Source organism: Nanorana parkeri, unplaced genomic scaffold, assembly GCF_000935625.1.
Source record: "Nanorana parkeri isolate BGI_ZX_2015 unplaced genomic scaffold, ASM93562v1 scaffold106, whole genome shotgun sequence".
NCBI classification, from domain to species: Eukaryota; Metazoa; Chordata; class Amphibia; order Anura; family Dicroglossidae; genus Nanorana; species Nanorana parkeri.
Genome location: NW_017306374.1, coordinates 1,561,548 through 1,576,343, shown reverse-complemented (window position 1 = coordinate 1,576,343; position 14,796 = coordinate 1,561,548). Strand labels below are relative to the sequence as shown.

The 14,796-nt window shown below is 42.5% G+C and overlaps 1 protein-coding gene across 1 annotated transcript in view; it reads left to right on the top strand.

Annotated features, from left to right (window-relative positions):
- The window catches only part of SPATA6 (spermatogenesis associated 6), a 52,479-nt gene that overhangs the window by 9,705 nt on the left and 27,978 nt on the right, over positions 1-14,796 (top strand). Inside the window, exon 3 of the mRNA XM_018553016.1 lies at positions 1,244-1,428. Within this exon, the coding sequence (XP_018408518.1) occupies positions 1,244-1,428 (185 nt within the window). The remainder of the gene's footprint in view (positions 1-1,243; positions 1,429-14,796) is intronic.

Here is a 14,796-nt window from a genome sequence, read left to right as displayed (position 1 = left end):
CCCCCCCCCCCCCCCCACACACTCCTTTTTTTCCCTTCTTCTTTCCTTTTCTTGCTTCTTCAGTTCTCTCTCTTCTCCTTCTTCCAATCCGATCGCAGTGGTTCAGTTTTTACAAAACCCGGGACTCTGTTTATACTACATTTTCCGTGAAGATCGATAGGCTATTTGTGTGCAAATGATCCCTGTCCTACCTATAGCCTGATTCTGTATTTCTGAAAACTTCCAATAAAAATGAATGATTAAAGTGTACAGTATTAAATAAATGAACATTTGAGCAGGGAAAATGGGATCACATCTCACATGAGAACTGAGGGGGTCTCGCCACCAGAGCCTCAACGGAAAATACTTTATCTCTCGACCATCTAACGTATCCCTGATTTCTTTCCTCCCCGCTGGGCGCTGCTCTGTGTCCCAGCCGGGAGGAGAGAAAGTGTGACAGGCGACCTAGCGCTGCGACAGGAGAGCGCTGTGAGTATATATATGCTCCGTGTATGGCCACCATAAGAGTGATAAGGAGATCCTCACATAGTCAGGAGGGCTTCTTGTCACATAGAGAGATTTACAGATATGTAAGATTTTATTGATCGCAGGTCCTGATCCCTATACTGTTCTGCAGAAAAGCATGATGATCAAAAGTATCGCTTATACTTAAGGGGCTCAACTATGCTAGGCTAACCACATTTGAGCTGCATTTGCAGGTATTTGCCCGCTCTCTGTTATAGAGATGTATCTGTTCATCTATGTCAAGCCTAAATTGTGTTTGTGCTGTTTTAAGGTCATGGGGAGTCTATGAGAGCCATGTTGTATTTGTACCCACCCCCACCAGAACTGACACAGATTTGCACAAAGGAAAGAGCCTATTGGTTCATGAAACTGTATTCGGGATCAAACCTTTGACATCCTGACGAGTAGGAGGATGTCCTACACATTTGACTCATAACGGTTGATTAATAAACCGTTTGCACAGCTCTTCTCTGTACGAATGAGATTTCTCTTGCTGTATGGCAACTAGATGGTGCCGAGGAGCGTAAGAATACAGAGCTGCTAATCTCATTCGCAGAGTGAAGAGCTGTGCGAAAAGTTTATTAATCAGCCCCTTAGAGTCTCAAGGATGTCATAAATCATAAATTAAAGGTTTGCTGTCCTAAAATATATAAGTATGTCATGTGGTTTGTTTGGATGGAATACATGCTTAGCAGAGTTTTTCTTTAAATGTATATTTTTTTAAATGATTTGTTTACAGGATTCCCAAAGGATACACATTGACGACCTTCAGATGTCCTTGGACAGTTTGAATGACCTGATGCCCCTAGAGAAAGAAAGTGGTGCTGCATCCCCTTACAGGGCTTCGTTTTCCCGATCGGCTCCATCCTCAGTACTAAGGCACCCACCCAGCCCTGTCCTAAACCGATCTTCTCTCAGAGAAAGGTAATAGTCGTTTTTTTTTCTCCCAGCCACTTTGTATTATTATTTGTAAAAAAATGCAATTTTATGTGATTCCTGAACATGCATTATAAAATCAGAATGCATGAACATGCTTTATAGACCTTGATACACTGCAAACAAATCAATCTCAAGGTGTTGTTTTGATTTAATTTCTCAGTTTCAGAAAAGTCATCTGATCTAACGCTGGAGGAAGGTAGTCAGCAGAATTGTCACCTAATTGTTCAATAGACAAAGTTGCTGAGATCTTAGCTTTTATAAAAGTAGAGTTTTCTGTCAGAGGCTTTTCATTTTGGATGTTCTGGCTGTCAGTCAGATCTAAGAGAGCTGAGATTAGTCTTTCTCAAGGTAAACTCCAGACACAAAAGCATCAGTAGGGGGCAAGGCCTAAATCTTAAATCCGGGCACAAAAACTTTAATTCAATTATATTGCCCAATAGCCACAAATCCACTTTATGTGCACCAAATGCCTTTATTTTGTAAAAGTAGCTGTGACATCATTACTGTGCTGTACATAGCCTGTGCAGAGGGTCAGGAGGGGGCGAAGACAAGACCAGGCACCCTGTACAAGGAGACAGAGCAACAGTGAGCGGTCTTTATTACAAGAAGGAGGTAAAGTTTCACACTGGATTACTGCATAGATCTGGAAGGAATACACAAAGCACAGCAAGATTCAAGTAAGAATACACATGAGTCTTGTTTTTAGGCAATATTTGACAATCCTGGAGTTCAGCTTTAAACTTTCTTTCTTAAAGAGTCAGTCTACCCAAAACTGACATATCAGAATTTTCTAACAGATGGATGAAGGTTAGTTATGTATTCACTAAAAGCCTTGAAACATATGCAGGTAAAGTAAATTCCTGAATGTGTCTTAGATGTCATCCCCTTTTCTAATATCCTGAACAGAAGTAGCCTGGGTTAGAAAGGGTCAGTAATCACAGCCAGTCAAGCTCTACTGCATGTGCTGACAAGTAACATGCAGACGGGAGGAGAAAGGTGACCTTAAAGTGGACCTCTACCCATATCTTTGGAAATGTTTAGTAATGACAATCTACAAACACATACTTGGGGATAATTGCCAGCTTTGTATTCTTTGCATACCTTATTTCTCTTTTCTTCCCCAGTCTTCTGACAGTGGCCATGTTTACTAAGGGCAGTTTACTAGCTCTCCTTTTACTTCCTGGATTTCTGGCACATGTGACTAGGACATGTGACCATGTACATCATCTCAGGGGAGGAAATGCCTTTCCCTGAGATCTCCTGAGATTACAGATGAGATTTCCCAGCAATGCTCTGCTGATGACAAGGCAATCCCTGAAGTCATTTTGCCCTTTCAAAGCAGGAAGTGAATGCTCTGCAAGTGTATAAGTATTTCACTATCACAGCATTTTACACCTGACATGTCTATGTTGTTATTATTAATTATCATACATAGAGGGTTGCATTGGTAGAATTTGATTTTGGGTGTAAAGGTCCGCTTTGAAGAGTCCTAAAGTCACAACATATACAATCTGGTTATAACATCAGCATTGTAATAGAAATACATACTATACTGGAGTTATTTTTGATAATGCAATCAAAGCTTACAAAAAAAAATCCTTTCTATGTAGTGAGAGCTGCCTTCCATCTGCTCATCACTTTCAACAACTTCCTGGATTCCCAGTGTGCTTTGTGTCTCTTTCCATGCTACTTGAATTGATGCAATCTAGATTTCTCACGACTATACGGCCCATAATGCATTGCTTTCAGCAAGCAATGATAATGTTACATTGTTCAGACGTCGAGTTGTTGTTCGGAAGGCAGACCCAATGAAGTGCGTATTCACAGGGCTGAGTGAAATTGTGTCAGTGCGTTGAGAAGGTAGGTGGGTGGCAAACACAAGGCCCGTATCATTAACTTGACTAGGTGACAGCTGTCACTTGAAAACGCCAGATTAGGGATTTCTGCTGCAGTCTGAGCAGTCTCCAATAAAGTTTCTTGTGGATGTTTTCAAGGCTAGTTATTACTTAAATTATTATTAAAACCAGTAGCAACTGAATGCAGAGGCAACTATTTATGATAATAAAGAGTAGATGCATAGTCCTATACAACCGGCCCTTTGAGGGTAACCATACTGCTGATGCGGCCCCCGATGAATTTGAGTTTGCCACCCCTGTCCTATGGGCATCTTAAATAAGCAAGTTTTACAAACCTCTAGATTGATTATTGGTTATAAGGAGTTTTAAAGAACTCATGATAATGAAATCTAAAAATGCTAATTTTTTTTGTTTTTGACCATATATACCCTTTAAGTTTCTTCTTCAGGCATCACACTTTTAGGCCTGGTTCACACCTGAACGTTTTGTAGCGCGTTCAACGCTCGACGAACGCTCTACAAAACGCTCAAACATCTAAATCCCATTGTATTCAACGGGTCTGGTTTACACCCTGCCGTATTTCCGCTGTCCGAACGCGATACAAAACGGCCTACGCCCAAAGAAGTACATGTATTTCTTTGGGGCGTTTTGGTCTCGCGTTTCCATTGGGATACAGCCAAGTAGCCCTCGGAAACGGGCGCTTGTTGCGCGTTTTTTACCGTGAATCGCGGTAAAAACACGCGCGACAAACGCGCATATTCAATACGCCTAGGTGTGAACCCAGCCTTACTGCATAGGTCTGACTACATTTTTAGAGGCAGTAGGCAAGGCTCTCTATAAAAGACTTTGATGCAGGAGAAGCTTGAATGCAAAAGGAGCAGGTAACACCAGCAAAAGTGTTTAAGCAGCATTACTGAAGAGTGTGAACCTGGAAGAGATCAGAGAGGTATCTGCCGACAGACAGCACTGCATGGGGTTATAAGATCTCGTCTCAACTTATTGACTAAACAACAGCACATAGGCTTATTCAGTAATGAAGATCTGCAAAGTGTATTTAGTAACAGCAGCTGCCAATATTTTAGCTTTAGGTAGTCAGCTTGTTAACATTTGTGATTGGTTGCTGTGGGTAACTGCTCTTGGCACTGTCATTTTAAAGAAGAGGTAATCTCTAACTGAATGACATTTAGTTTGCTAAAGCACTGTGTATGATACTATGTATGTATTTTGTGTATACTTTTTTTTCCTACAATTTGTTGCTGGTCTTATGCAGCCACTTCCTTTCTACATGCAGTCTAGCGTTGGCTGCATGACATTTCTCAGGGCAGTTTCCTGATGGTGACAATAGTACATTACGCCTGTAAAATGTGTGTTGAATCAGCCAGTTGTAGTCTCCATTGGAATTCCATGTGACAGGGTGACAATGCAGGAACTATGGGGTTCTATCTTGTTTTAATTAATGCATTCCTTAGGCTAAATAAGTAAATAATGTAATTTACTCTAATTAGCCAAAATGCACAGTAAGGCTGTAAACCCTTATTTAAGGTGGTGGGCGGGGCTAAGCGCCGCAATGAGAAGACATCCCAACGTATCTGACGGGATCCTCCCCACCGATGACTGACAGTGATTCTTGAGAGCTGCTGCGCGTCCACGAATATATGGACATGTGCAGCAGCTCTCTCCTTACCTGCATGTCCCCGTGTGCCAGCTCCTTCCCCCCTCTCTCTCTCTCTCCCTGCTGACACTGACATACTAAAATGATCGTGGATCGCTGATGAGAGAGGGGAAGGAGCTCTCCCTCTCTCTTCAACATTTACTACAAATGGGAAAGTCCATATATGGTAAATTATGTCACTGGAGATCCCTGCAGATCGGATGCTTGCCAGTCTGCAGAGATCCCCAGTGACACCATTTACCAAATATGGACTTTCCCATTTGTAGTAAATGCTGAAGAGAGAGAGAGGGCTCCTTCCCCTCTCTCATCAGCGATCCCCAGTGAATTGAGGATGTCAGCGTCACACAGGGCAGAGAGAGAGAGGGGAAGGAGCCTGCATGCACGAGCTGACAAAACACAGCTGTGCACGATGAGAGGAAGCGCGGCCACAGCGATGAGATCATTTGAAGAAAAAAAGCTGTGGGCGGGCTGGATCAAATGTTAACGCCCCCTAAGAGGAGCATGGGTGAAGACGGTCATTTACTACAGGTTTTGAGGGTTTTATCTGTGATGTGCTGCGAATTTAGAAAAAAACAACGATGCTACTACAATCAAGGTAAGGGGTATTTTTATTTGCCCTTAAGTCATAGTTCTCCTTTAACCCAGAAAAGGAAGCGCCTAAACAAGCACCTTCATGGCAGGATCATCAGTTGTAAGAAATGTTGCAGATTTAAAAATATTGGAAACTGCCTTTTGAAATGTAAGTTTATTGATTTGGTTCACAACTACTTTATTGAAGTCTGAATTTGTTTGGAATAAATTAGTTGTCAAATATGTTTACTAAAGGTGCCGATAGACATCCGGGAGCATGTTTCTAATGTTTTTTTTACATATATGTATAGGCCCTACTTGACAATGGCAAACAACCCTATCACTAGCTTCCTCTGATTGAAAACCAATCTGCCAGGTTGGATTTTTGCCATCTGACCACTATTGTCTACCCCCATAGCATAGTAAGTGCTTCCCCCATGATTGTCTTCGAAAGGACATTTATGGACATTTGTCTTATACCACAGTCTTTTGTTAGATCCCTTTCCCAGCTGAACTGTTAAAGCATGCCTCCCCAAGAACAAGATACACTATATCACCAAATGTATAGATAAATTGCGCCAAATATGTGAGTTCAGGTTTTTCCGGTTGAAGGGTACAGTTAGAAAAGCACTAAGGGGTAAGTGTTTTTCCCCATAGTTCTCTTTAGGGAATAACTGCCTCCCGTGACCCAAAGTTCAGTATATCGCGGGCAACTGATAGCGCCGCAGCCGGGATGGACTCTGACAATACTGTCTGGATCCACCCAGCTGCTTGAGTGACAGCTGGCTCTGCCTATCTAGAGGCAGAGCCTGCTATGCCCAACCCCTCTCCCGTCCGTTCCTCCACTCAACCCTGGAGGATTGGAGAGGAGAGGGGGGAATCCCTGCAGGGAGTGGTGACTGACAGTCACTGCTCTGTGCAGGGAGATGATCGGAAAGTGAGCGAGCGGTGGTATGTGTTCACTGACTTTCCGTTCAATGGAGCCGACCTGTGACGTCGGCTTTAACTATGAGGATGAGTGTAGATCACTCACCTCATATTTCTCCTTTAAAAAAATAACATTTTAGGCAACCATGCTCTTCTTACCTTGTGACAACAGTTTGGAGAAGGCCCTTTTCTGTTCCAGCAGGAGTGTTCCCCTCTGCACAAAGACAGTTCTGTAAACACATGGTTTGATGAGTTTAGTGTAAAGGAACATGAGTGGCCTTTACAGAGCCCTGACCTCAATCCTACTGAGCACCTTTGGAATTAATTGGTACGCTGATTCCGGGTCAGGTTCTTTCATTTTACATCAGTACCTGACCTCATAAATGCTTTTTTTGGCTAAATGGGCACAAATTCCCAGAGACACACTCAAGAAGTTTATGAAAATCCTTCCCAGTGTAGGCTGTTGCAGCCGCAAAGAGGAGGCAAACATTGTCCAACATCAGTACTTGACTTGAGAAATGCTCTCTTGGCTAAATGGGTACAAATTCCCATGGACAAACTACAGCTGTTTATGGAAAGCCTTCACAGAATAGTGGAGGCTGTTATAGCCACAAAGAGGAGGCCAACATCATCTAACATCAGTACCTGACCTCATAAATGCTCTTTTGCCTGATTGGCCACAAATTCTCATAGACAAACTCCAAATGTTTATGGAAAGCCTTCACAGAAAAGTAAAGGCTGTTACAGCCACAAAGAGGAGTCAAACATCGTCCAAAATCAGTACCTGACTTCACAAATGCTCTTGTGGCTTAATGGCTATACATTCTCACAGACACATTCCAGATGTTTATGAAAAGTCTTTTTAGAAGAGTGGAGACTGCTGCATCCACAAAGAGGAGGCCAATATCGTCCACCATCAGTACCAGACCTCACAAATGCTCTTTTTGGCTAACTGGGCACAAATTCCGACAGACACACTCCAAAAGTTTATGGAAAGCCTTGCCAGAAGAGTGGAGGTTGTCACAGCCACAAAGAGGCTGATATCATCTGACATCAGTACCTGACCTCACAGATGCTCTCTTGGCTAGATGGGCGCACCTTCTCACAGACAAACTGAAAAGGTTTATGCAAAACCTCAGAATAGTGGAGGCTGTTATGGCCACATAGAGGACTATTAATGACCATGGCTCTGGACTAGGATTTCCAATGAGCTCATATAGGTGTGATGGGCAGGTGTCCACAAACCTTTGGCCATAAAGAGTATATGCCCATCATGTGTAGTGCTGGAACTCTTTTCTGTTCCTCTGCTGTTTGCCTGATGGTGCAATCAGTGATTAACTATTCAGTGCAATTGTTTTAATAAATTGGATGTCTGAAACAATATGTCAGCGCAACACAAATAGTAAATTCACCTGCATCAATCTGCTCACTTCCAATATCAGAGATGTATCAAAACAAGTAAACAAAATGGTTTCAATATCGATCGATGTTCATTCGATCACTCATCTTCGATTCAGTCCCCCAAAATCCATCGAAGGTTGAAACAATGGTGAAAAACAATTGCTAGATGCAGTTAGAATATTAAATGGATCATTTCATTAAATGATTGGATTGATATGTATGGCCAACATTATTTTCAGTGTCAGCTCTTCCAGTAAACATTGTGGCTTTGTTTTCTCTACTATTGACTCATCTCTTCTCTAATGAGTGGTTTGGCCACACACCCAGCCTCTGTATGGGTCAAGGACCCTTAATTTACCAGTGTGTGCCTTCTACGGCGAGTCGGCAATCCTTATACCGATCATGTGATTTTATTTTTTTTCCTCTGTTTTTACCATTCTCAGCAACATGGATGACATACTTCTGCTAAATCTGCCAAGACCTAGCTGTGTGTCAGAAAATGACTTTCAGCTCATCCAGCCGAATAGCGCTATAAAAATTCAAATTATCATGAGTTTGAACTCAGATCTTTTTTTTTCAGATGTGTGGGATGCAGTTAAACAAACAATGTTCCCAGCGTGCCAAGCTTTCCTGCTGGAATTATACATCCTGACAAGAATCTAGAATGCAGTCTTATTTCTTTCTCTAAGAAAGGATCTAGTAAGAGATTTTAAAATAAACATATGATATATCTTTTTTGCTTAGAAACGCTACATTCTTTCTTCTGCTTTATATCATATAACGCCGAGGATCGCTTTTTCTTTTCCCCCCGGTAATGGGCACTCGTATCTAACCTATGACTTTAGACAGTCTGCCAGCTCAGGGATTTGGCTTTTTGCTCTAGAATTACTTTGGTACACCAGGCCACCAATTGTGTAAAATGATCTAATTTCTTATAATTTGCCGTTACTGTGGAAACACTAGACGCTGTGCTAATCGCACTGAGTCTGGTGTGCGGTGCCCTGGTGGTAGCGCATCGCATCCCGCTGCATTTTAAAAATGGCATGCCTTACTTTTTTTCAGAACACTCCACCACCTTCTTACCGCAGCACGATGTGTGAATGGACACCATCCGTGACGAGGCAAATTGCCTTGTCTTGCATTGGGGCTGCGCTGGAAACAACGGCCAGCTCAGCTCCAACACAGATGGTGTGAATGGTCCCCTGGAGTTAGTTATGCTGATCAAGGATTCCTAGCTCCACCCAGTCATCTCTCTGTAGTCATTTGTACACCTACCTAATCACTAAGAATGTTCAGCCCAAATTTTTAAAAAATTTGGATAGAATGGGGATGGATTTTAACCCCAGTTAGATTTATATTGCTATGTGGGGTTCTATTAGAGGGTTTTTTTATCCTCACTTCCTGTTTTGATGACAATGACTTTTCCATACATGTAATGTGTGAATATTCACATTAGGAAAACAGACAGCAATACAAAGCTGGCAGAGTTCTAGTCTTCCTCTACTTCTGAATTTATCAGCTTCTTGCAATTCCCGGTATCAGGGGTCCCCAAACTTTCTAAACACAAGTCCAGTTCACTGTCCAAAAGTCTGTAAGGGAGCCAGAAGTTGGCCAGTGTGAGTAGAAAATGCCTAGGCATCAGTGGGAATAAACAATGACCAGGCTCAGTGCCCAGTGGGAGTAGAAAATGCCCAGGTATCAGTGTCCAGTGGGAGTAAATAAAATAACCTAGCATCTGTGGCCAGTGAGAGGAGAAATAATCTCCCATTTTTTTGTGTCTGTGGAAGGGATAGTGCTCTATCAATGGTGTCAGTGGAGGGGATAGTGCCCTATCAATGGTGTCAGCAGGGGAAATTATGCCTCAATGTTGGTGTTAGTGAAAGGATTAGGGTTCATATCAGTGGGAGGAATCGTGCACCATCACTGGAGTCCGAATCAGTGGGAGTAACAGTGCTCTATTGTTGGTTTCAGTGGGAGAAATTGTGCCCTATCAATGGTGTCAGTGGGAGTAATATCGCCCCATTGTTGGTGTCAGTCAAATGTGTTGACAAGGAAGATACCACTAGAAGAAGAGAGCAGGGTGACCAAAGAGTTTACCTCTTTGGGCTGCTTCTGCTGTTTCACTCAGCAGTCAGTAGGATGGGGGGTCTACTGACTGTAGAGTGAAAGAGCAGAGAGGACACTACTGTACTCCTCAGTTGTAAGTGGTGTCAGCCACTAGGCTGTACTGTGTGACATGCCTGTGTAAATTTAAATCTAAGTGAAGGGAAATCTCCCCAATTAGACATAGATGGCAAAAAACTCCCAAAAACTGACAGTAGATATAACCTACCCAAAATGTGGCTTTAGCTCTACTGGCTTTAGCTCTCATTTAGTGATGCATTTCTGTATAGGGCTGATAATGCCAATTCTCCACAAAAAAAACCTAATGAAATGGATAAGCCTGATCATGAATCGGTTAAATGACTGTCTGCCTTTTCCTTCCTAGAATTAAAACCTATTTTGCAGCTCACGATAAAGCATTCTAACTGTATTTATCACAGCTACCCCCTTCCATTTCATCGGTGCAGCTCCCTCCATTTCTCTTTTACAAATAATAAAACCAGAATAGGAATAAGAGATTTTATTAGTCTTTACTGCTGACATTTGTTCAGTGCTTTATTGTCATACTTAGCTGAATTTACTGGCCCTTTCCACTAGAATTTTCTTTCATTTTACTTTCGCACAAGTAGCTTAGAGTTCACCTTAAAATTTGTGGGACGTGAACCTGTTCTTGGCTACATGTGATTTTTGCTTTCTGGGTGAACATGTTTTGTTTTTTGTTCTTTTTATTTTTTCTAGCCATAGTGTTAAAGTGACACTAAACTCAGGAGTTACAGTGACATTAAACCCTCAGATTTTTTAACATAAACCAATACTGTAATGTGTGCCTTACTGTAATCCATGGTTGTTTCTCTTCTCTTTGCTGCTCTTCCTTTTAAATCCTCATGTCTCATGCCGGGGGAGAACTTCCCTTTGCAGCTGAGTGCCTCTTCCTGTAGTGCTGGCTCAGGTTGCAAACCTACACACAGACACCATGTATCCATTCCAGAGACAAGGCAGTCTGCTGCAAAACAAAAGTTCTGCCCAGCATGAGAACAGATACAGATTTAAAAGGAAGAGCAGCAAAGAGAAGGGAAACTACCATGGATTACAGTAAGGCACACATTACAGTATTGTTTTATGTTAAAAAATCTGAGGGTTTAATGTCACTTTAAACCTTAAAAATGCATTCAAGTACTTGAACTATTAACAAAAATGTATCTTATTTGTGTATCACTCAGCTGTAGATCCTCAAATCATCTCTGACTTGGTGCCGACACTGTCCTTCCTTGTGGAGGGTGGCTACTTTTGTTCCCCCATGGTCCTTGAGTGTGTTGTAAAGTAGCCACCGCTCCAAGATCACTCCCTTGATGGACTATAATGTCACTTTTAGATTACAGTGGTACGTCGGTTCAGGAAAGCTTCTGTTCGCGAACAATTCGGTTCGCGAAAAGAAGTTCAACAACATTTTGCTTCCGTTCGCGAACTCCGCATCGGATGTCGAACACAACCGAAGCCATCTTCCCTGCTCTGACACTGCTCATGGCTTCCTCTAGTCGAGATCGCGTTCTGGTCACAGTTGGATTCGGGTAAGCGACCAATTCGGTTCGCGACCAGAATCGTGGAATGAATGAAGTTTGTGAACCGAAGTACCACTGTACTCATTTGTATCTAGATTGTGAGATTGTAGTCCATCACAGGAGCGATCTTGGAGCGGTGGCTACTTTACAACACACACAGGGACCATGGGGAACAAAAGTAGCCACCCTCAAGAAGGAAGGACAGTGTCAGCACCAATTCAGAGATGATTTGAGGATCTACAGCCGAGTGATACACAAATAAGATAAATTATTGTCAATTTTTATGGTTTAACTCCTGAGTTTAGTGTCACTTTAAATGTACAGTTAGGGTTAGGGTTAGTTTCATAATCTGTTCACTTGTTTCGGGTCAAAACAAATTGTTTTGAGCTGAATAGGGCCAGGGGTGTTTGTCCCTCTGTGTCTACACTTCTGTCCTGGCGAGGAGATCTGCCTCTGGCCTGATGTAACTGTGGCATGCTAAGCTTGCCTTTACAGCTGAGCTATTGTTGTCATAAGTCTGTAATTTTACATGTCCCTATGTAGAATCCACTATATTACTTGATATTAGTATTGATAAGAAATAGGGGACTTTGAATATAGCACCCGAGACAGATCTATTGCACAAAATGATGTGATGGTATAAAAATGTAATGTACTGAAGAGTCAGGGGCTGTTCACACCCAATGGGGTTGATTTACTAACCTTATAAACACACCACGAACATGTATACACCTCTGTAGTGTGTTCCCTCCCAGCATGATCTATGGGTGGAATCTAAACACCTTTGTAGTGTGTACACACCTGCATGAATTACAAGGTGATGTTGTGTAAATTAGCTCTATGTTGTGTTGCTTGCGTTGATGAATGCAGGAATGTAAATGCATGAGCTAACCATTTTTGTCTAAACTGTGAAGCAGCATTATATATGCATCATGTGCATGAGTTTTCCATATATGGCATTAGTGGAAATATGCTTTTAGAGACTTTTTGGTTGATAAATATGTTTTGCTGTGTGAAAATCACACGCACCTAGTGCGTGCGTGTGCTTAGGTTAGTAAATCACCCCCAATGTGTTCAGACTTCACTCCAGTGCAACCGGAATGCAAGACAAGCTAATTTGCCCTGTCACAGATGAGCACAGTTCACACCACTGAGTTGTAGTGGTGTGCTCTTAAAAAAAAACCCAGCATGCAGTACTTTATTTAAGCGCACTGAAGTGAGATGGGGTACAACCGCATTGCACCATGGTGTGCCCATAGAACTTAATGAAATGTCACATGTGTCAATTTTATAAAGTTATAACAAAAACAAAAAACAGTGCAAAGCAGCTTGATCGAGTGCATCAGCAATGTGCCGATACATGCACACCAGCAGCCACGTGGTTGAGCGCGGCTGCTGGTGTGAACAAATGCACATGTCGCATCGCACTCCTAACCAGTGTTCATGATGGGTGCTGTAGTGACGACTGAATCACAAGTTATGTATAGAAGAGTCACGGAACACCTATTCTGATATAACTCCATCCTTTTCTGATGTAGGTCAAACATATCACAAAGCGAACAATGTTTCAGGGACATAAAGGGTCCCTTCATCAGACAAACAATGTGATCGCCAGATGAAGGGACCCTTTGTGGCCCCGAAATATTGTTTGCTTTGTGATAACGGGTCCCTTCATCAGGCAAACAATGTGATCACTTTGTGATCGTCAGATGAAGAAACCCTTTGTGACCCCGAAACAGTGTTTGCTTTGTGATAACGGGGCCCTTCATCAGGCATACAATGTGATCACATTAGGATCGCCAGATGAAGGGAGCCCTTGTGGCCCCCGAAAAACATTGTTTGCTTTGTGACAATGGGTCCCTTCATCAGGCAAACAATTTGTTTGTGGCTGCTAAACGTAATTTGCTTTGTGATATGATATTCCTTATTATTATAGGTATTTATATAGCGCCAACCATTTTACATAGCGCTTTACAGTGCACATTGACATCAGTCCCTGCCCTCAAGGAGCTTACAATCTAAGGTCCCTATCTCACATGCATACATAGAGGGCCAATTTAGTGAAGAGCCAATTAACCTACCGGCATGTCTTTGGAGTGTGGGAGGAAACCAGAGTACCCGGAGGAAACCCACACAAGCACAAGGTGAACATGCAAACTCCCTACAGAGAGTATTCTGGGCGGGATATGAACCAGGGACCCCAAGTGCTGCAAGGCAGAACTGCTAACCACAATGCCACTGTGCGGGAGTTTTTGGTGTTCCCACCCACCTTTACTTGTACCAGCTCGGGTATGGCCACAGCAGGTATGTAGACTTTTGAAGTCAAGCTAACAATTCTCTCCAGTAGTGTCCTCTATGTAATGTAATGTAGATGTAAGAAACGGTCAGGTGGTTTGTCGTACCAGAATATCAGTTTTGGGTGGACTGACCCTTTCATTCACATTTCCAGCTGATCATGTATTTGTTTACTATACCAACAGATATGTTTGGTTTATATCAATACATGTCTGCAGTCATTTCACCACGGTATCATTACATATCTTGATTCTTTATTAGTTTTATTATCAGCTATCTGTCCATCACCTCCATGCATTTTTTTTTCCAGCAGGGAGCCGAGCACCCCTCCACGCTGTGCCTATACAGCTATCGATTTCTCTCCTCTGATACTTTGTCCTTGTAAGTCATTTTGCGAGCAGCACGCCGGCTAAGCCTTTGAAGTCAGCACAATCCATGATCTCTAACATCCTTCACAAATGCGCACGCCCTCGGGGAGAACGGGGAAAAAAAAAAGTTTTGCGATACATATTTGCAAAGATTATGTGGTTATGCTGCACGTTCGTCCGTCTCTCCCTCGTAGCCGTCCCCGTAGATGTTACCAGCACGTCTTTGTCTTAAACAGATAATTGTTTGACATTTGAGACGAGCCTTTGTATCGAGTGATAAACCATCAGTGCGTGAACCACCAATGATTTTTTTTTTTTAGTGTGTGCGTGCCTTTGCTTGTAGTTACCGGCCTTTGATCCCCGCCGAGAGTCACACCATTGTCACTTTGGCTAATCAAGAAATCTTTCGTCTAAAGGGAAGATTATTTGCTTTCTTTATTTTGTCTCTTTCGTTCCTTGTCTTCTTCGCTGCGCAAACACAGGGCAAAGCGTACTTTGCCACGTCAGAGAGAAGGGAGAGAGGAAGGAGGGCGGGCGATCACACTTGACGGAGCATCTTTGAAATGAATTATGAGAAGGGCTGCTATTGATCTGGATTTTTT